General features: G+C 52.1%; 8 protein-coding genes across 8 annotated transcripts; 2 read left to right on the forward strand and 6 right to left on the reverse strand.

The window, feature by feature from the left end:
* Positions 1–843: 843 nt before the first annotated feature.
* Positions 844–2,417, reverse strand: ASPACDRAFT_23317 (alpha/beta fold hydrolase; the record flags this gene model as incomplete). The annotated part of the gene is made up of 3 exons (XM_020199187.1): positions 844–1,656; positions 1,710–2,188; positions 2,273–2,417. The coding sequence occupies 3 exons, from the start codon at positions 2,415–2,417 to the stop codon at positions 844–846; spliced, it is 1,437 nt and encodes a 478-aa protein (XP_020059157.1).
* Positions 2,418–3,084: 667 nt separating this feature from the next.
* ASPACDRAFT_113194 (putative capsule-associated protein CAP1) lies at positions 3,085–4,971 on the reverse strand (the record flags this gene model as incomplete). The annotated part of the gene is made up of 2 exons (XM_020195702.1): positions 3,085–3,136; positions 3,197–4,971. 2 exons carry the CDS (start codon positions 4,969–4,971, stop codon positions 3,085–3,087), a joined length of 1,827 nt encoding a protein of 608 aa, XP_020059158.1.
* Positions 4,972–5,549: 578 nt separating this feature from the next.
* On the reverse strand, positions 5,550–7,062 carry ASPACDRAFT_75928 (putative metalloreductase Fre8). Its single transcript, XM_020204590.1, has 2 exons — positions 6,660–7,062; positions 5,550–6,481 (listed from the first exon to the last, which is right to left on the reverse strand). The coding sequence occupies exons 1-2, from the start codon at positions 6,970–6,972 to the stop codon at positions 5,928–5,930; spliced, it is 867 nt and encodes a 288-aa protein (XP_020059159.1). The 5' UTR covers positions 6,973–7,062; the 3' UTR covers positions 5,550–5,927.
* A 210-nt stretch (positions 7,063–7,272) lies between these two features.
* Positions 7,273–10,267, reverse strand: ASPACDRAFT_75930 (protein phosphatase 2A structural subunit TPD3). The gene is made up of 10 exons (XM_020204591.1): positions 10,155–10,267; positions 9,720–9,982; positions 9,539–9,644; positions 9,322–9,473; positions 8,757–9,248; positions 8,589–8,703; positions 8,395–8,539; positions 8,240–8,340; positions 7,848–8,185; positions 7,273–7,797 (listed from the first exon to the last, which is right to left on the reverse strand). The coding sequence occupies exons 2-10, from the start codon at positions 9,780–9,782 to the stop codon at positions 7,459–7,461; spliced, it is 1,851 nt and encodes a 616-aa protein (XP_020059160.1). The 5' UTR covers positions 9,783–9,982; positions 10,155–10,267; the 3' UTR covers positions 7,273–7,458.
* A 284-nt stretch (positions 10,268–10,551) lies between these two features.
* Positions 10,552–13,339, forward strand: ASPACDRAFT_75931 (phenylalanine--tRNA ligase subunit beta). The gene is made up of 9 exons (XM_020204592.1): positions 10,552–10,754; positions 10,817–10,857; positions 10,914–10,933; positions 10,998–11,074; positions 11,128–11,257; positions 11,318–11,584; positions 11,643–11,884; positions 11,936–12,744; positions 12,826–13,339. Exons 1-9 carry the CDS (start codon positions 10,702–10,704, stop codon positions 12,987–12,989), a joined length of 1,803 nt encoding a protein of 600 aa, XP_020059161.1. The 5' UTR covers positions 10,552–10,701; the 3' UTR covers positions 12,990–13,339.
* Positions 13,340–13,429: 90 nt separating this feature from the next.
* ASPACDRAFT_75932 (40S ribosomal protein uS3) lies at positions 13,430–15,132 on the reverse strand. Its single transcript, XM_020204593.1, has 3 exons — positions 14,893–15,132; positions 14,347–14,660; positions 13,430–14,112 (listed from the first exon to the last, which is right to left on the reverse strand). Exons 1-3 carry the CDS (start codon positions 15,044–15,046, stop codon positions 13,780–13,782), a joined length of 801 nt encoding a protein of 266 aa, XP_020059162.1. The 5' UTR covers positions 15,047–15,132; the 3' UTR covers positions 13,430–13,779.
* A 682-nt stretch (positions 15,133–15,814) lies between these two features.
* Positions 15,815–18,198, reverse strand: ASPACDRAFT_50305 (phosphatidylinositol-3-phosphatase YMR1; the record flags this gene model as incomplete). The annotated part of the gene is made up of 3 exons (XM_020202333.1): positions 15,815–17,566; positions 17,625–18,101; positions 18,175–18,198. 3 exons carry the CDS (start codon positions 18,196–18,198, stop codon positions 15,815–15,817), a joined length of 2,253 nt encoding a protein of 750 aa, XP_020059163.1.
* Positions 18,199–19,077: 879 nt separating this feature from the next.
* On the forward strand, positions 19,078–20,333 carry ASPACDRAFT_57809 (uncharacterized protein; the record flags this gene model as incomplete). The annotated part of the gene is made up of 2 exons (XM_020203289.1): positions 19,078–19,226; positions 19,292–20,333. The coding sequence occupies 2 exons, from the start codon at positions 19,078–19,080 to the stop codon at positions 20,331–20,333; spliced, it is 1,191 nt and encodes a 396-aa protein (XP_020059164.1).
* Between the last annotated feature and the right edge of the window lie 366 nt (positions 20,334–20,699).

Raw genomic sequence — 20,699 nt, forward strand, 5'->3', positions numbered from 1 at the left:
ATATTGGATCGAATGACAGAATACGAACTGAAATGAGAAATGCGGAATTGAACGAGTGTAGGATCAAGTAGAAACGATCGGGATCACTTAAAGCTGCACTGGGCGTGCTGAGGATGCGCAAAGACCAGAAAAGAGACAGGTACGGAGTACGTAGTTGGAGATGGAGAAGACGGACGGGGGCGGGAAAGTGGGAAGTGGGAACAGGGAATAATAGACTAGGAACAGCACTAAAGCTCACCTGAGTGCTCAGCTCAGCGCAGCTTTAGCTGCACGCGGCCGAGAGTCACTTTCCTCGTTCTCTCACCCTCTCAACCTTTTTTTTCGCTCTCCCTCTTGTTCTACTATACTACTCTCTGAGTTAGTGCCTTCAAACCCCCGCTCACGCCCAGCCCTGACACGGTACCAGTTTGACACCAAGCCCCTTTAATCAATTCCTAATCATAACAATAATAGTCATAATCTTAGATCTCGTTTTTGATCCTGTCAGCGCCGGGAAGAATTCTGTGTAGCACAGACCTAGAACCTCAATCTCGAAATCTCAATTGACTTTCCTTTCCGCACCCCCTTGCAGCACCTTGTTCTTGGTTAGATGCAGGTTTCCCCCGAGTTCGGAAGCTTTCTTGTACGAAGCCCCCGTGCAATTCGTAAAAAATAGACAGATGCGAAGTAACCATGCGGAAGAAGGTTCAGACTACACTAGTCTGATTATAGGTGTATAGACCGGAGCCTAGATTAATTCCAGTCTATTTCAGCCAATGCCTAGCGACAGATAAGCCAAGCAAACCAGAGGTTCAAATATCGATCATGGACCCGCTTCAGTAAAGGTTGTCGAATTATCCATGTCTATTTGCGGGCAGTCACCACCGCCTTGGGAGAACACTTCTGCAAAACAACTCCAATATCCTCCTTCTCACCCTTCACAGTCCATTCAATCGCCTTCTCCAAGGCAAGCTGGCCTTGACGCTCCAATGGGGTGAAGTGGCCCAGACCCGGCACCACGATAACTTGGCTGTCTCGCACGAGGTAGTCTGCAATCCCATCCAGGCACAAGGCAGGCTCCAAGGCCATGTCGGCCTTTCCCCAAATGACGGTTGCACTAGCTTTCAGGGACCCCTTGGGTCCATCGGCAAACAGACCAGCACCGCTGCTGGTGCGGTGGGCCGCCTTCGCGTCTTCGATGCCGTGAAGGTGCGCGATCGTCTCAATTGACTTGTTCCAGCGCGCGAACGCTGTGTTATCCCGGTAGTAGGCGGTCATATGCTGAAAGGTCAATTGCCCGCGGTCTTCTTTCATGAACGCAGGATACGTGTCGCCCTCCGCGGTTTGGGTCTGGCATTCCGCCACGGACGGGCCTACAGTGCTGGCCATGCACTCTGCGGCATCCCGAGGGGAGAACTCCTGTTGACCGTACGATGCGCGGTGTATAAGCTTTAGGAACGAGTAGTTGCCGCCTCGGCCCAGATACCGAACCAGGGACAAGGGCAGTTTCATAGCAAAGATGTATCCGGAGCGAAGCAACTGTCGACCAACAGGCTGCAGAGTCTGGGCCACTTTCCAAAGTGTCGCGCGAGAGTGTATCGGGTCGCGCAGTGCTGTCTTGAGCATCTTAAGGGAGGAAGAAAGTCGGCGGGCAATGTTCGCCCGGGTGAGACCAGGCTACATGCTGTTAGCTCGAATGAAAATGCGACCTATTCAAGGGGGGGACGTACAATTGGTCCATTCGTCAGAATAAACCGATCCGCCAGTTGAGGAGCTTCAGATGCCAGTCGGGTCGAAAGCACACAACCCCAGTCATGTCCGACAATAATAACTTTACGCTGCCGCACCGCGGTCTCCGTGTCAGCCCCGTACTTGGCCCGAATCGCAATCACGAACTCGGTCAGGTTCTCGAGCACTTTCGTTGCTGAGTATCGATCAAGCCGATCGCTCCCACCATAGCCGGGCAAGTCGACCGCTACTAGAGTGGCCGCATGTTGAAGAGCAGGTGAGGCGAGAAGATGGCGCCAGATGGCCCAGCTATCGGGGAACCCGTGGATGAACACAACCAGCGGCTTCTGTGGGTCGGTGGCGGTCTGCTGTCCGGGCCCGTCATTGCAGACATAGTGGAATTTGAACCCGCTCGGCAGAGTATAGATATGGTGACGGAGGCCTGAGAAGCTCTGTGAAAGGTCCCAGAGTCGATTGCGAGCTGTGATGGAGGCGAAGATACGCAGTGAGCATCGCGCAAGACGAGTGAGTCTTCAAGACGAGGCTGTTATTAGGTATCACTTACCAATTTGCAGTTCGAGGGTCTCCTTCTCCGTGGTTTTCCTGAAAAAATAGCCTTTGCTTACAGCACGGAATCCATAGAGCCCAAGACTGAAAAGCCCGTAAAGGAAGATCACACTTGATCCCACGAATCCGAGTATCGATGCCATGATGACTGACTGAAGTGTGACTTTGGTCTGCCCAGGCGGGCTTCAGATGGAGGGCTGGAACAATTGTTGTACAGCGACTATTCGAGCAAAGGGGAAAAGCTCGAGGTAAAGGGGAGAAGAAGTCACCGTCCGATGGTAAAAGTAGATAAGGGCGATCGAAGGAGAAAAAGCTCCGAGGTAACTAATCGCAGCAGAAGGGAAAAAAGACCCTACGAAGCTCCTAATCTTACTACTCTAGTAGTCTAACGGGCACTAAATGAACCACCCGTGGATAGGCGGTTTAGGCAGTGTCCGCCACTGCCAGTTTTGGTGCGCCGTTGACCCGCCGTTGCCCACTTCGAACCCGCCCACATGTGATTTTCAATGGAAAAAGTTGCAATGCACTACGTAATAATCGCCGGCTCCCCCGGGGCTTGTTTCACTCGGGATGCACCACCTTTTTGCATTGCAGAGCGGATAACCCACATATGAAGGGGAAGCTCCATGTACACTGATGAAGCCATTGTATGCTTATATCTCCCGCAGATTAGAAGACAAGCACGAGGGACAGTTCATTTCTTCGTAGGGACTCTATTAAAAACACTTGGGGATATCATAAGACAGATGAGTACCGTACATCAAAGCATAAAATGGCATGAGTGTATCATAATCAAAGGACACACGCATGTTACAGCGAGAACCCCAGGCTCTCCCTATTGTCATCGACAAGACGTCCATACCTAAAATCACACCTCAAGGTCAGGAGCTGCCAATGCACACGCAACGAGGGACGTACTTACTCTAGCAATAATCGGAAGAACCAGACTTCCATGTCGTCCGAGCGAAGAGCTCTATGCGCCCATTCATGGCTGGTTTGAGCGATCTTCGAGGCTGTGAGTTTTCCGTCCTCATCTTCGACGAAGTAACGGACAGCTTCCAAATAATCGTCTCCGGTTAACCGCAATGGAACATAATGAACCCAAGGCTTGAGCCATTCATCGTGCCATTCGCGAAATATTGAGATCTTATATACCAAGCTCTTGCTTCGTAGGAAGGCATAGAAACGGCCGCTAAAGGCATTGCCATCGATGTCAAGCAAGTGTCGATAGGCCCATGCATCCTGCTGGTCAACGGGTTCTGCAACTCCAAAGTATTCCTTTTGCGCTGCGCAGTCTTCCGCGTCACATTGTCCAATGTACGTAAATTGAATGTCGAATAAGTCGTCCAGGGATGATCGATCGACCTCGGTGGATGTCCACTGGCTATCCTCTTGCTTAGCGAGTACCTTAGCGGTGTCCCGAGCAATGACTTTGCGCACGAACAGCTGCCGGTGTTGACGCCGCCAGCCGCCAGCTCGGGAATATCCTCCTGTGGTAGATCCTCTCCAATACATCTTATCCAGTTTGGCTTCCCAGTTGACGTCCCGGGCAGCCTCGTAAGGCACCTTGTCCGCATAGTACCAGGGACTTGGATAGAGTATGTCTTGGTAGCTGGAGATTTTGCTCTGGGAAAAGACAGGAAACAGATCATGAACGACCTCGAACGTGTTGGGCCGATCAAAGAACCCGTACGTATACTTTAGAGAAGGGGTGTTGCAGATGTCCGAGAAGGCGGTCGTGTTCGCGATGAATCCTAGCTCGCCCTGAGCGTAGGAGTCAATATTATCCAATGGCTCTTCGTCAAGCGACCGGACGGGAGAGTCGACCGGGCATGATGATCGCGAATAACTCCAGGTTGACTGATGCGAGAACCGACTGAAACGCGTGGTGCGCACCTCATCGATCCGGTCGCCTTTGTTCATGTCCGCAGGTCGATCGGACCATGCATTCTTCGGCGTTTCAGTAAGGGACGCACCTGGAATAGCATGCTCTCGGCCAGCCGTAACCAGCCGCTGAAGGTCCTCATTCGGGACAATTACTCGTGGTTCGTCATGGGCATTAAAGACAAGATCCATGTCAGGTAAGTACTCTGCAAAACTCTTGATCATTTGCACCGTAGCACTCCGCTGCCATTTCTGTTCACCGGTTCCTCCCTCGGCCAGCGTAACAGTCCCATTCCGAATCAAGACCCCGATCATGGAGTTGTCGAAGCCGAGGGTTTCGCGGGCCCGCCCACGGATAGTCTTCGGGTTCAAGGCCCAGAACGGGAGGAGGGAGTGGTAAATGGTATCATACTCATCGATCAATTGGACCCCCTTGGATTGCGCCAAATGAAACCATTTGTCGAAGTGCGGTGGAGGGTGCATTCCATAGCGGCGGCGGTATTCTTTGACAGCCTGGGACAGAGTTTTGGATTGGCGGGACCGTACTTGGTCCCATTCTTGATCTGCATCCTCGCTTAATGCAGCGATCGGATGCTTCCCTGCAGGCGTTGAGGCTTTGTGATACGTTGATTGCTGAAAAAGCTGCTCGTTTGGCGGGATCTCGGGACGTTGCAAATTGGCTGATGGACGGGGATCAGGCAAGGGCGAAAAGCTCGATGTGTCTGGAGAGGAATTGGAGCTTCGTACGAAGATTAGAGCGATTGAAACAAGGATGAAAGTTCCTAGCCAGACTACCAGCCGTTGAGATCGCATTCTGCTGTTAGTATTTATTAGATGTCGTGCAATGAAGGACGACCTCAGCTTTGGCTGATACCCAGCTGTGGCTTTGTTTGTCTAATGTCAACACTGCGGGGAAGTAGATGGCAATTTAGCGTAGTGTCAACACACTTGTTCACAGCTAGATGTTGCCCAGTTGAAATCGTTGAGACACAGACAAAAGGCGGATCCAGACAGTATAAGACTATGATAGGTATACTTTGGGGGAGACTTCAACTCAAGCATAATCAAATCGGTAAACGCCAGAAAACGAGCGTTGGCAAGGTATTATGGGTACTGGTAGTACTAATACTAGGTACAGGCGGTCCCTCGGGCAATCAAGTTCAAGGCTGGAGCACAGGCCAATCAAGATTAGGTAGGCCCGGCCCATCGGTTGCCCGTACAATCAAGGCGAGCCCAGATCTTGTTTTTAATCTTGTTCTAAGAATTAGGAATACTAGGTAGTAGGTCGGTATATATTATCTCCATCCTACAGCCTTGTCATTATCAAGTTTCTGCGACAAATGCTTTCTCTGTCATTCCTTTTCTTCAAAGGATTCGGTCTCTTTTCACCTACAGTGTGGACAGGAGTTTCCTGGAGCCCATGTGTTGGAATCGTGCCTCTGTCACTGGCACAAAAGGCAGGAGCAAGCTTCTCACGATCAATATCCAGATGAAAGGTAGAGGGAAGTTAAATAAGAGACTCGCTCACGAAGTAAAAGCCCGGCCATGCAGCCTTTGTTGCTATTTGGTGACTTGCCCACCCCCCCCTTTGACCCTCACAACCTTCGAAAGACCAGTTTGAACGATGGGGAAAGCGCTCGCTTAAACCCGTACTACAAATCAATTCCACCACCATGGTGCTTCACAGCTAGACGAAGCTGGATCAAGGACATATATGATGTACGCACACACGTTCGAGACCCAGCTTACCATGAGTACATGGCCAATACTCAGAGCACAAGTCCACAACCCACATTAGCCATACTCCCCACCAAGCCCTCAATCATATACATCCTGGCCCACTCCACATGCGAATACGCTGCAATCCCCAGTATCACTACCAAGCCAACATGCACCGCCCAGAAGACCTGCTGTCGCATCTTAGCCGATCCAGATCCGCTCCTCAAGCTCAGGGCCCACCGAGGCTTCACGGCTGGACGAGCAAACAGCACCACGGATGTGACCGCAATCACGCCCAGAATTCCCCACTGGACGTCTGCATCGCGGATGCGCTTCAGAAACAAGACCCCGAAGTCCGGGTGGCTGGATTGCAGAAAGAAAGAGTCGTAGAGAAGGGCATGGCCAAATAGTAGGGGTGCAATAACCAGCCGACCAAAGAGTCGATGATAGGCATTGATGGTGGGCTGAGGGATGGCGGTAAGCACGGAAATAAGAGAAGGGGAAGCCGGCTTGGAGGTGAGATAAAGGGGTGGCGACATCAAAACCTGGAAAGGGAACTGAGAGAGAGCGACATGTCCGAGGGACTTGGTAAGGTGAAGGTAGTCTGGAGACTAGTTAGTTGCAATTCGTTGATATATTTTGGATTGTGTATCCATGTTGTGATATTCCTAAGCGGCGGGAATACTATCCGCTGAGCGACAAATCACAGGTTCGGTAATGGTAATATCACGGATGTAGCTTCAAACTATAGACATAGCATAGACAAGAGGAAACGGTCATACCTTCACCAGAATTCCATATGCAGAGACTCAAGAGCCAAACTAGCCACACTGAGCAGACTAGGTACTGTCGCCGAGTCTCAATCCATCCCACAAAGGGGGGAGAGTCCAACCAAGACTTGGGTGAAGGCTTGCGTCGATTGGGCTTGGAGGGCTCGGATCCAGGCTGAGTTGCCCATACATACAACCGCACCAGAACAATGACTATTAGCATTGAGTATTGAGCGTAAGACCCCCGTAGGTCTAGGACCTCGCGACGCTGCTCCTTCTCTGCATCGGAGAGAGTGATAAAATGCCAGGGCCAGGAGAGAGTCATGGTGTCGACACCGCAATGGGTAAAGGACAAGGGGTGGAATTGAGGAGTAGGCAATCGAACAACGGTCATAAAGCAGCTTGCTCTTCTGCGCTGAAGAGGACTCCCACACGTGAATGTGGTTTGCAAAATAAACCGATGCCTGTCTAATCGCGCCATCGGCTTTACGGAAATACACGTGGAATCACATGATTTATAGGACACCGAGCTTGATTACGCCCCTATCATCCATCCACTTCACTGCCTACCGGGCTCAGACAGCAAGGTCCATGATACGGAACCAGAGTAGAGAAAAAAAAGTACCGGGATCTGATTTTGCAGGATTATTGATCGTCGACCAAGAAGACTCTACAGGGAGAACGCCATCAAGCATTTCATACCAGCCAGACTCTTCTGACTGTTTCTAAGTTGGACAAAAACTGGAATTCCACCCAAATCCGCGCGAGTGCCGTGATATTAGTACCCACTCACGCGCTCACAGTGCTAAGCCTACGGTGAAGTCTGCATAACTTCCTCGTGGCCGCCAGCGGCAGTGGTCGCAAAATACCGCACATCGACATCATCGTCGCCTTGCAGCTTCTCCAGGCTAGGGAGAATTCTCTGTTGGATGAGTTCCTGACCCCGCGGCGATGGGGAGGCAGTCTGTCCTGCTTTTTCGAGCTCTGTCAAGGTTCCTTCCGCCGGCAGGCGTCGCAGGGTATCAATCAATACAGCGTAGGACTTGGCAACGTTGAAACGGATGTTCGGGATCTCGTCCGACACGAGTCTGTCCAAGATGGGGAGAATCGAGTTCTCAATAATATCCATCGATACAACAGGGGCAAGAGTCTACACAGAAGTTAGTAGCTAGATTTGAGAGAGGTCAAGAGTTCACGTACGGAGATGGCGAAGCACGTGGTCATCCGGTAGAGGTAGTTGGGGTGCTGGCCCATGGCCATGACTTTGGGAATTATGGATCCCTTGGCCCAATCAACGCCAAAGACCTCCGTGAGCTTCCTCAAGTTCGTTGTGGCAGCCTCACGGATGGAAAAGACTGTGTCGCCGAGCCAGCCCATGCAAAGATCGCTCAGTTGCTCATCGAAAAACTTGACGCCCAACTGGCTGGCAAGCAGAGGGATATATTCGATGATGGCTAGTCGGACACGCCATTGCTTGTCTTCGGCCAACTGTACAATAGCCGGCAGCAAAGACTGGGACAGGAGGTCAATGCCAATGACTGGTTTGGTTAGTCAATGGACTTAATGTCTTGCCATGGCGTATCCTCGCTCACCTTTGTTAACCAACTCCAGCTTGGAGATGATATGCAAACGCACATCCGGGAATTCATCCTTGAGCATCTGCAAGAACATCGGAAGGAGATGGGCAGTAGTCCTAAGCAGCGTTAATGGAGAAGTAAAACGCTCGCATTCAAGCATATGCACTTACTCCTCCTTGCCAAGGATGGGTGCAAGGCCACTGATCTGAGTTCCCAGTGCTGCGCGGACGTGTTGAGAGGGGTCCGACACGAGATCTTCAACACTCGTCATGATCTCATTAAGCAATGTATCACGGTCAATCAGGCTGCAGAAGCCTATTCCAGAGTCAGCTGTCGAAATTGTTACAAGATGCGGCACTAATACCTGGGATCTGGCCAGCAATAGCGGTGCGGACTTCAGCTTCCGTGTCTTTCAGAAGCTTCACAAACGAAGGAACCATGTCACGAGTGACAACTTCCTCGTGGACGGCCTTGGCGATCTATGTACCTTGTCAGTCAACTGCGGCTGGGCTAGGTTATGTAGTCAACAAACCTTTTCGTAACGGTCGGCAACCATGTATCTGACTCTCCAGCTCTTGTCCTCAAATAGATTCCTCAATGAGGTCAGAAGAACGCCATGGCTGGGCTGCTGCTCCTTGGGGATTTCCTCCGCAATCGAGATAAGCACATCCACAGTAAGCAGCCGCACGCTATCCTGTTCATCGGTGGCGAGATGCTGGAACAAGGGTATCATTTCATCGATAACAACTTGGGTGTTCAATTCCTTGATGAACTTGGCGAGGTTGTTTCCTGATTGTCTTCTCACCATCGGTGTGTCGTCGTGCACGAGGCCTCCATAGTATTGACGGAGGGTTTGCTGTAGTGTGGGCGGAGCCTTCCTATATGGGACACAGTAGAGCCCAGTCGCGGAAACTTTCGAGGTGAACCAGTCGGCTTTCGAAAGGCGCAAAACCATCGGAATAAAATATTCTTCGATCTGTTTCTCGGACAGCTGCTCTCCGATCTTGTTAAGAGATTCTACGGCCTGGTTGCAAAGCCATCAGCATGAATCAAACAGGTATTCAGAGATCCCGATAAAAGCGCCCGCGAGTCCGTACCTTTTCTCTGACCAGAGGTTCTTCAATAGCGGCCAAATTCTCGAGGGGGGAGAGAAGTACATGCCCGTACTCTGGGCCACCAACATATTCTGTGAAGTTTCCAAGCTCCTCACTTAACGCGGTCAAGACCTCATCTTCATCCTCGACAGAGTCTGTGAACGCAAGGTTAGGCGCATTCTATGTGACACCGTTCATCTCTCGCATATTGGGGACTAACCATCGAGGAATGGGATCAGCTCTTCCCGGGTTCTCTCGGGCCCTAGAGCCAAGGCAATGGTGGAGAGGCGGTGAATAGCATTGAGACGGAGGAGGACATCGTCGTGCTGGATTGATCAAGTGTCAGGACCGACAGTGCCCGCACGTGGGGACAATAGCGGAGTCAATGGTGACTATCATACCTTCAGCTCGTCGATAAGGACGGCGATAGGGTAAAGCTCGTCGTTTTCACCCTGAGCCTCCATCGCGACTATATTATAAGACTTTTCGGGTTGAGTGTTTGAGCGACAACCAGAGAGGTGAGGTTATAACCGATCCGCGTCCTCTCTCAGGCGATTATTATCCGACCCGCTCGCACGCGAACACGTCGAATATTTTCTCGAGAGGGGAAGGGAATTCTGGAACTGAGGGGCGATTTAAGGAGGGGCCAAAGAATGGTGAGCACCTGTTCAAGATCGGATGGATTAGTGTCGGGTGGGGAAGGTCTTGGGTGGTGGTCTATGGGAAAAGGGAGGATGGGAGAGCAGTGAGTGGTGAGGAAGAACCCCGGAGGAGGTTTCGTGGGGTTTGGGCCGCCGCAGGACACTCGAGCAATAATAGCAGCGGTAGCGGCATACCTCAACAATTGCGACAGGATGAGAAGTTGGAGATGCAGAATTCACACCAAATGACTTGTGAAGCTAAATAGAAGCTCGTATGAGAGGAGTCAACATATAATCAGGAGAGAGAGTAGGTTTGGTGCTGGTGGGTGAAACACAGTTAGTAGCTGAAGGGGAGATTACGAAAGTGACGGACCGACTGACTTGCTGGGAGAGAGAGAGAGGTTCAAGGAAGCATGGGCTGTGGCTGGTGAGGTAGTGGGTGACGGTGACGGAGGGGTGAACTGGCACGTGGCGGTGCGGCTAGAAGATGAAGTGTGGCTGACCATCCGAATCGTCGCCGCCTTTGCGAGCGAAGAGTCAAAAAGACTTTATATGACTCTACAATTATTGACCAGCGCATCCAGCCACGCTCCCTCCCCCTACCTTCTTCGCTGACCCCTATTTCGCGGCAGTCGTCCTGGTCTAATCTATACAGTCGTTTCTCGGTCCATGGGAGGCTGGTACAACTCGATTTGATCCCCAACAGTTTCCTCACAACGCTGCGAAGCCCAAACCCCTCATCATGCCCACTATTTCGGTCGACAAGGCTGCCCTCTTCGAGGCGCTCGGACGGGAGTATGCACTTCTTTCGCCCTCTCACATACCTTCCGATTGCATATCTGACTCAATTGTTGCAGGTATACCACCGAGGAATTCGATGAGCTTTGCTTCGAGTTCGGTAAGTTGATCCAGATCGGCCATAGCGGGGCAATGTACTGACTGTTCACCTCCTAGGTGTCGAACTTGACGAAGACGTAAAGGCCCCTTTTCGCACTCATCGGATATGCAATCATTTTCTAATGAAGCTATGGACACTAGACTACGAACCAGGACCGCCCGATCGTGAATGGAAAGCAAGAGCCCCCTCAACTCAAGATCGAGATCCCCGCCAACCGGTATGCATCCAGAACCTCTCTCGAAACACATACATATATTGAGACCGTCGCAGTTATGACATGCTGTGCTTCGAGGGCATTGCCCTCATGCTCAACATCTTCTTGGGCCGCCAGCCGGTTCCCAACTACGAATTGGTTGAGCCTGCTAGTGGACAGCTCGAGACGATCATCGTCAAGGAGGATGTAAGTCGCAATTGAACAGCCTGCGCCCCCCCAGCATCGGGCACTGATTATGTGGAACAGACCATGAAAGTCCGTCCTTTGGTGTCCGGTGCCATCCTCCGCAACGTCAAGTTCGACCAAGCGCGTTATGAATCCTTCATTGCCCTGCAAGATAAGCTCCACCAGAACCTGGCGCGTCAAAGAACTCTCGTGTCCATCGGCACCCACGATCTCGACACTATCCAGGGACCTTTCACCTACGAGGCGCTCCCCCCTAAGGATATCAAGTTCACCCCTCTTAACCAAACCAAGGAGATGGACGGTGAGGAGTTGATGAACTTCTACGAGGTATGACTCATGGCGCTGCGGACTTGGCCAGCGGACTCGGTACTCATTCTCTGAATAGAAAGACAAGCACCTCGGCAAGTACCTGCACATTATCCGGGACCACCCCGTCTACCCCGTTATCTACGACTCGAAGAGAACCGTCTGCTCTCTGCCCCCCATCATTAACGGCGATCACTCGAAGATCACCCTGGACACCAAGAATGTCCTCATCGAGATTACCGCGCTCGATAAGACGAAAGTGGAAATTGTCAACCGTATGATGGTGACCATGTTCTCTCAGTACTGTACTGAGCCTTTCACGTAGGTCTTCATCACATGTCGTGCGGAGCCCACCACTGACAATCAATACAGCATCGAGCCCATCAAGATCGTCTCCGAGCACAACAACGAAACCCGAGTCGTTCCGGACATCAGCCCCCGCAAGGCCGAGGCGGAGGTTTCCTACATTAACCAGTGCTGCGGTCTAGAACTCAAGCCTGAGGAGATCTGCACGCTCCTGAAGAAGATGGCCTACGATGCTAAGCCCTCGACGACGAACCCCGACATCCTCGACGTCTATATTCCCGCCACCCGAGCGGATGTGCTGCACCAGGCCGATATCATGGAGGATGTGGCCATCGCCTACGGCTTCAACTCCCTGCCCCGCTCCTTCCCCAGCAAGTCCGGCACCATCGCCCAGCCCCTCCCCATCAACAAGCTCACCGACATTGTGCGCGTGGAAGCCGCCATGGCCGGCTGGTCCGAGGTGCTGCCGCTTATCCTGTGTTCGCATGACGAGAACTTCGGCTGGCTCAACCGCAAGGACGATGGCAACACGGCGGTCAAGCTGGCCAACCCCAAGACTCAGGAGTTCCAGGTTGTACGCACCAGCCTGCTGCCCGGTCTCCTGAAGACCATCCGCGAGAACAAGCACCACGCCGTCCCCATCAAGATCTTCGAGGTCAGCGACGTCGCTTTCAAGGACCTCTCCCTGGAGCGCAAGAGCCGCAACGAGCGCCACTTCGCCGCCGCCTGGTACGGCAAGACCAGCGGTTTTGAGGTCGTCCACGGTCTTCTGGACCGCGTCATGGCCATGCTGAAGAGCGCCTTCATCACCGGCGAGGAGGGGCTCGATAACTCCGCCATGGCCGATTCGCAGTACTGGATTGAGGAGCTTGATGGTGAGTAATCTTTTGTCACATCTAACATGAGAGGCAAGTCCACGGACGAACAGCAACACTAACGCAATTGAATTCCCTTAGAACCCACATACTTCCCTGGCCACGCCGCCTCCGTTCACGTGCGCATAGCCGGCAAGGAGCTCGTCATCGGTTCCTTCGGTATCCTGCACCCCACTGTCCTGGAGAACTACGACCTTAAGTACCCCGTCAGCACACTGGAGCTGAACATCGAGGCTTTCCTATGATAGATTGATGACCCCAGGCTGAGAGAAGACGTAGACATGTGGGATTAGATCTACTTTTCTAAACACATAGGGATCAAAAGACAGCTGAGACTCATGAAATAAGATATCATTGTTAGAATGAAAAAAAAAGGACAAAAAGGGCAATATCAAAAGCAAGCCAGATCAAAAGAGATGAAGCATGCGCTTACGTAACACATCATTCATTCGCCTCGAATCTGAATAGTACTGTGCAATCGCGCTCTGAATCGACTACACAATACAGGCGACTAGTTGGCCAGCCTTCAAAAGGTCTGACTCTGAGGCACGAGCGGGGCCACACACCGTTTAAAGACTACTAAAGACTACTAAGCATCGACGTACACACAGATCTACACGGTCTACCGGGGTATGGCATACGAATTGTGGGGACCAAAAAGAAAGGTTTTGGCTAGAACTCGTTTCGGGCATGAATTTTGACTTTTTTTTCTTTTCCTTGTTTTCTGTCTTTCCTACCTAGGTCATATCGACTCAGGGTGTGTATATCGAGCGAGGTAATTAGAGACATGAGAGGGATGAAAAGGTCTTTTGAGAGAGATACTGACGTCCCCCGTCCGCCACGGGAAGCGGAAAACGAAGGAGATGACAATAAACACGGTTCCTCCGGATGGATGGTGATCATGAAGTTTGTTTATTTTGCGTCAGGTAAGAGAGATATAGGTAGGTCGGACAGGAAACGAAGAAAAAGAGAAAAGAGCAGGTGGGGGCCTAGTAAGAGAGAAAAAAAAAGAAGAGGGAAATCCAATTAATTTTTTTACTCCTGAGCGAACTCAGCAGGGGCGGCACCCTCCTGGCCCTCGGTGGCCTGCTGCTCGGCCAGACGCTGCTGCTCAGCGGCCTGCTGGGCGGCAAGAGCCTTAGCACCGTAGTCCTGGCTGATGGGCTGGAGGATGGGCTGCTCCTCCTTGGGCTCGATGATGGTGACGGAGTCGGGGAGGGTCTTCTGGGGGCCGGCCTTGCCCTCGGGGTCGGAACCGCGCATGATCTTGACCTTGATACCGAGGACACCCTGGCGGAGGAGAACGTGGCGGGTGGCGCTGTCGATGAACTCCTTGGCGGGCTGACCGGAGTGGATCATGAAACCGTCCTGTGGAGGAAAAACCCGTGTTAGTCTCGGACATATCTATGTTTGTTTGAAATACACATCGTTTTCATGACGTGCAACCGCAAGCTCAACGAATTTGGTCCCAATCTCTCTCAAGCAGTCGTAAATCCCCTCACATGTCGCGATCGCGGACAAATTGCATCGATCCATCCGGCTGCTGTATCGAGACCATATTCGGTGGCTGCTCCAGGGTGGTTTGATCGGCAAAAAACGTACAGTGAACTTCATGGACTTGGCACGGGCAGCACGGAGCTTTCCGGAAACGACGACCTCGCAACCCTTGGCACCGCTCTCCATGATGAATCTGAGGACACCGTAGCAGGCACGGCGGACGGCGAGACCGTTAAGGAGCTTGTAGCGGAGGGACTCGCACTGAGCGACAGCGGAGAGACCGCGGTTCTGGACCTTGGCGGCGTAGAGGGAGACGGAGTTCTCGGGGAACTTGAAGCGCTTCTGGATGAGGGAGGTGAGCTCGCGGATGCGGCGACCCTGCTCACCGAGAACCTCCTGGGTGTGGGTGGCACGGATGACTGTAGCAAAAGAAAGAGCATCCGTTAGCAACCGATTCGTTTTACCCCTTGGTGTTCTTCCTCCATTGTTGATATTCCAACTCGTTCCCCATCCGATCCAAAATTTATTCCAAGCTCCTTCTCGCATTGTTCCATCAATTGTTTCCATCCTCCCGCATTTTCCTGGACGTTCTCCTTCCAACTCTTTTCCCATCTCAAAACAACATAAAGCAAATCAAATCGGGCGACGTACTGATGTCGGTGACGGTGGGAGTGACACGGACTTCGACACCGGAGTAACCCTCCTCAGCCAGCTCGCGCTGGAAGAACTCGTTCAACTCGGCATAGAAGACACCGTCGGCGACGAACTTGCGGCGCTTCGAAATAGCTCCCTGGACAGCAGCCATGTTTGCGTTTCTGGGTGGTGAATTGGCGAAAGAAACGGCCGAGGACGCGGGTGGTTGAAGGGGGGGTAGTCGTTCGAGGGCGAATTGGTCGGCGGCGGTCAAGTCAGTTTTGAGAAGGTCGGCGGTAGTGGGCAGTTTTTGGCTTTAGGGCTTGCTCATCCCTTTTCGGGCTAGGGCTCAACCTCGCTTGCTGCTCCGCGGGAACCTTTCCTTTCTGGGTAAGCTTTCCCCCTCCCGGGCCCTTTCTGTAGTTTAGATTCCCCCGGGTATCTCAGCCTGAGTATACAGGCATCAACAGCTACAATAACATACAACATACTCAGTACAACATACTTGAGTTACATCCAAACTTTCGATCTTTCGCTCTCTTTTCTACTCTCTTCTTCTCTCTTTATACTTACTGCCCCTTGGTTTTCTCTCAGACTTTGAGGAAGTGGATGGGCCACCTTCTAAGTCACCATCAATCTGTCAAGAAACACTTCTTTACAGATCCAGCGGGGTTATGCAACCCCCACATGGGTGGTACTCGGCATGTTTCCTCTCTTTGGGCCTCGACTAGACTATGCACTGGTCATCCCGGCCTCAGAACTGTATCTCTACCGACAAAACCAAGACAGAATATGCAGCGTCAAAAAAGCAAGACTAAGGACACAATTGCTAGATAACAAACAGAAGACTCGCCGCCTTTTATAGATTGCCTGCCCAGACCGACTGCGACGCAATGCGTCATTTCATCAGTTCGAAGGCCGAGTGGTGTCTCTACTCCCTTCATTGCATCTCAAGCTCCATACGATTCATGCTTTTCGTATCCTGGTTGTTCTCTTTGCTTTTGGGGAAGGCCAAATTAGAGATTCCCGCAGTCACAGTTGCGATGCCGCTCGGTGGGGCATTGTTAGCATCTTTGCCAGCGGAGCCAGCGCCGACAGAATGGTTAGCGGTCTCCATCCCAGTCAATACTGGCGACCGCTGAGCACTCGGAGTCTCACGGGGAACCGATAACCCTGAGCCAGGGGCCCGAGGACCGTTCATTTCAGCATCGGTTCTCCCAAATGCTTCACTCCACCACCGCACTTCATTGACGCGTGGGAAGACTAGACGTTCCTTTCCACGTTTGTGATCGTCAATCTGCGGGTCATAGTCAGGGTTGAGGAATTGTTCCCTCCGTGCCAGGAAGTAATCCCAAACGCTCCGAGTACGCCCTTTGGCATTCCACTCTACCCGCTCCTTCTCACTGTTGAAGAGGAATGTTCCGAATTGACACGAGTACAAGTGGTACAATAGTCGTCGCAGGAACCGTTCATTGAACTCGAACCGGGTAGGGTGCTGGTAGAGTAACTGATAGGTTGCATCCAGGAACTGGTGGAAGACGGGGCTTGTTTCCTTGACCTTGGTTACCTCCTTTTCCAGGGGCGTTGCTTTAGGCACTGAAGGCTTCTTCGCATTGTCACCGTCATAAGATTGCATCTCGCCATCCGACTCTCCAAGAGAATCACGACTATTGTTGTCTCTGTTGAAAAATCCCTTGGCGCTAAGGAAAGCATTTTCGATAGCTCTACTGGCACCACCAGCCTCGCCAAATGCTCGGTTCGAATCGCCTCCGATCCGTTCGTTCTCAATTTGGAACCACTTTTCGCTGTTGAGATGTCCGGCCCTGTGCCGGAACATGTGCCCGAATGATAGCCAGTCCTTTTCTACCAAAACCATAAAGCCCTCCAGTGTGCGAAAGTACGGGTCGAGGCAAAGTTGACTCAATGCGCTCAACTGACTCGTTCGATCCCATCCGTCTGAACAATGGATCAAAACATGCGAATGCTGAAGCCCAACCTGCCGGGCAATCAGACCCGCGCCATCTAGAACCGTCGAAATATGTTTCAGCCAGTTGCTCCGTGCAAGTTGGTCCTTATTGGGCCCTAAGGGAGTCACATCAGAGTCCTTGAGAGCATCGATCACTTTGTTGAGGGAGTCTCTCATCACGTGGATGTTGTCGATTCCGAGGTACGCCTTGGTAGCGAACTTGTAGTTGTCCATATTCTCCGATCCAAGCCCTACAGCCTGCATCGCAAAAGCGTTGACGGTCGGACGAGCATCAACAATAAGATTGCGCTGCTGGGCTCCGTAGATATGGGACTTTTCCTCCGGGTCGCCGGCAAAAGACGCCAGCATTTCATCTTCCAGGTCTTCGGCGTTGGTCAGGTCAGCCAGCATCTGACTACTAGACGGATCACTTGATGTCGAACTGGAGGATTCCGGCTCCAGATTCGGCGGAGTGAAGTTTGCGAGCGGTCGTTCGGGGCGGGAAGTCGAGAAGATCGCGGCGAGCAACTTCTCGTCCTGAATGCTTCGGTTTTGGCGCACACCCACCAGCGGCTGCGAGCTTCGTGTGATGGAGCAATTGTTCACAGGGTGCAGATACGTCAAAGCGGGTACCCTTGCTCTTGATCGATATTTGCCAGCATGGTTGAGCGTGATGTCCGAAATGGTAGTCGGCACAGGTATGAGAGCAGGGTAGGTCGCAGAGAACTGAGGTTCAATGGTTAACTATGTAGCAAAATCCGTTGTTTTTTCAGGGCATACTTGCCCCATAATCAGCGTTTAACTGAGATACCCGCCAACCCGAGCCATTCTGGTTCACGCCTTGCCGAGCCCACTCCTTACGGGCGTCATACAATTCCCAACCATTGTACTTCTGCTCGGGTGGAGGCGGCTGGTAGGAAAAAGCATACAGCTTATCGATGCGTCCAACCTTACAGGTCCAGCACTTTATGGTTTCGTATACATCTCGGGCCTTGCTCTCGCTAGTGAAATAGAAGCAAACAAAGGTGAAATCTCGACATCGTAACCGGATTGAAGATGGCTGGCGGGCTGCGGCGGGGGTGGGGCGATAGGTACAGAAGGAGATAATTGGATATGTGATCCAGAGCTCCTTTGACCGGCCAGCAGCATTGGGGGTTTTATCGGTCGAGGGAGGGATGTAGGAGAAAATTATATGGTGAGAGGTAAGATGGAGTGTACCGACGACCTGTTCACCGCGACGCGCCAAGGTCACATCTTCAACCTGGGGAATCATCGACAGAAAAGCGTCAGTTTGTGTTTCAGATTTATCCATTCTCCACTGTGATGGAACTAACCTTAGCAACTCGTGTTCTCTCCATGCCTTAGCTGTCACTGTCTCCGCATAAGCTTCATGGCTGGGGGGGGTTTGCAACAATTGAAGTTCAGTGCGCCGGCACGGTCGGTAAGTATGACGACAGGCAAAAGAACACAAAGAGAGATGACAAAAAAAACTATCTGAACACAAGAAGGAAGGACAAAAACAAAAAACCCCAGACCGTTGAAGATTTCTTGAAGGGGCGAAGGATAACAAACATTAACTTGCAACAAAGTAGGAGGGGGGTTAATTTCAGTAGCGGGCACGGACAACTCGGCCTAATGCGGAGCCCCTCGCCTTTCTCGCTACAAATACATACAGTACAGGCCCGATGATGGCTGCTGCAACTACGTCAATCTGCCCACCCATGTGATCTACTACTATTAACCCCCCTGTAACTTGTGACTGACCATACTTCGTACACTCATTCATGCCAACCACAAGTCACTAATATCCTTGATCGGTCTCAAAAGAGAATTCGCACTGCTCTTGCATGCTCAATTGAAGCACTCGACTAGTCATAAATCCAGTACAGATCAATCTGATCGTTTGCTTGGAAGCATTTCCCAATTAGGAAAACCCGCCTGACTTCTGTGCAAATTGACAGCGATCAGCTCCCCAACTACTAGAATCTCCATGTGATATTATCGACTTGTGAGCTCAAGCTATCACCGGTTCTTCTCTTGTCTATTGCTGTTCATGAGCAGGATCGCAGTTTCTTTTAATATCTGTGGCGACAGTCTGCACGCACTACTGATGATTACTGCCAGCATCAACACTCTGCTTACCACCTGCGATTTTCAACACTACCATCAAGTCAACTAACAACAAGCAGCATACTTGCTCGATCTCCAATCAAACATTTCTCATTATTCGCGGATAAATGTCAGATCTATACTGTCCACTTCCCCCTCGGGGCCAAGATATATTTCGCTTCCGTCGCCCCTACGGAGTGAACTTAGGACCTACCTTCACACAAGGCCCGTCCCCCAACCAAACCACCACGCCAAATGAGCTAGAAGCACTAACAAGGTCTGTCTCACCCTCTTCGTAAGCCCTCAAACCCTTGCATCACCAGTTGAACCTAACCAAAACAGCTCCATCGAAACGAATGGACTCGAATCCACCGCCTCAACATGGCAATCCCACTGGCTTTCCGCCTTGCCAAACGACGAGCTGCTCTGGCTCAGAGATACCTGCCACTGCAACACGATCCAAGTGCCCCTTGGATTCCTCACCCTCGGTCCTCTCTTCAGCCAAAGAACCCCCTTCGAGGGCGCCCCATCCCAGGTCTACACGCGCTGCTGGTCCGCCATCAAGCATCTCATCGAGCGATGCCACGCCCACGGAATCGGGATCCTCCTCAACTTCGACCTTACCACCAACGGGGTAGACCTCCGCTCCAGCCCCGAGCGCCTCGCGCTCGCCCGGGACTGTATCGCCTTCGTAGCCCAGGAGGTAACCTTCCACGCCCTGCACGGGGTGGTCGGTCTACGGATCTCTACATCAAAGGAGACGCCGAGGCCGGATTCCCCCACTCTCCGCGACTGGTACAAGGAGATCCGGATGATAGTCGGCGCCATCGACGAGTTTCTGCCACTATACATCAGCGATAACACTCCCGTGGGGACCGAACTCTTCCGTGACTGCGAGACGCCGCTCCACCACCAACTAGTCCAGGCCGACTCTAAACAGCCAGGATCGGCAGCAAGGGCGACCTTACCCCGGGCGGCCCCCGGCCATCTGCTACTCTCGCGGGACGAAGTCCAGACAAAGGCCCAGCAAGCCCGGATCGAGCGGCCGCAGTTACTGAGGGAGGCCTTGGCGCGCCTGGAGGGAGAGGAGGAAGTGAAAGGGGAGAAGGGAGAGAGTGCAAAGGAGAAATACTGCCACCGTGCGGTTGGGCGGCAGAGTTTCGTCCACGGCTGGGATCTGGGATACAGCGATGCGCTGCGGTTTTTCGATGCCGCGGTGGAAGGGTTGGTGCCGCAGCGCGCGGGGGCGGACAGAATCGGGGAGGTGGAGTTGTGGGCTCGTCGACGGGCAAGCGACGTTGCACGGCTGGAAGAGAACCATCAGGCTTGGGAGCTGGGGCTTCGACGAGGGATTGCCGATTTTAATCGGTTCGTGGGCATTTGAGCTGGTTCTTTTTGATTCCCTCCGCGACGATGTAATGTTGCTTATGGGTTCGTCGGGTCCCTGTGTTATCAAAAGTGATGTGGACTAGCTTTGATCGGGGCATATGGCAGTATACTTCTCTGTCATCGGCCACAAGAAGTGGCTGGACAGAAGCATGGGTACAGTACTCTTCAGGCGCCCGAGACTCGGATCTGCGTTTATTTTCTCCCCGCAAGCACTGAGCTGAGCCTATTCCATTAGATACCTCGTAGTATACATGCCTCATGCCAAAAGTCCCCCCCGAAAAATATAAATACATGAAAATGGGGTCTAATCCTATACGCCAGAAGACACTTTTTTGAGCTCTAGAACACCTCCGGACCTTCA

This window comes from Aspergillus aculeatus (genome assembly GCF_001890905.1).
Source record: "Aspergillus aculeatus ATCC 16872 unplaced genomic scaffold ASPACscaffold_3, whole genome shotgun sequence".
Lineage (NCBI taxonomy): Eukaryota > Fungi > Ascomycota > Eurotiomycetes > Eurotiales > Aspergillaceae > Aspergillus > Aspergillus aculeatus.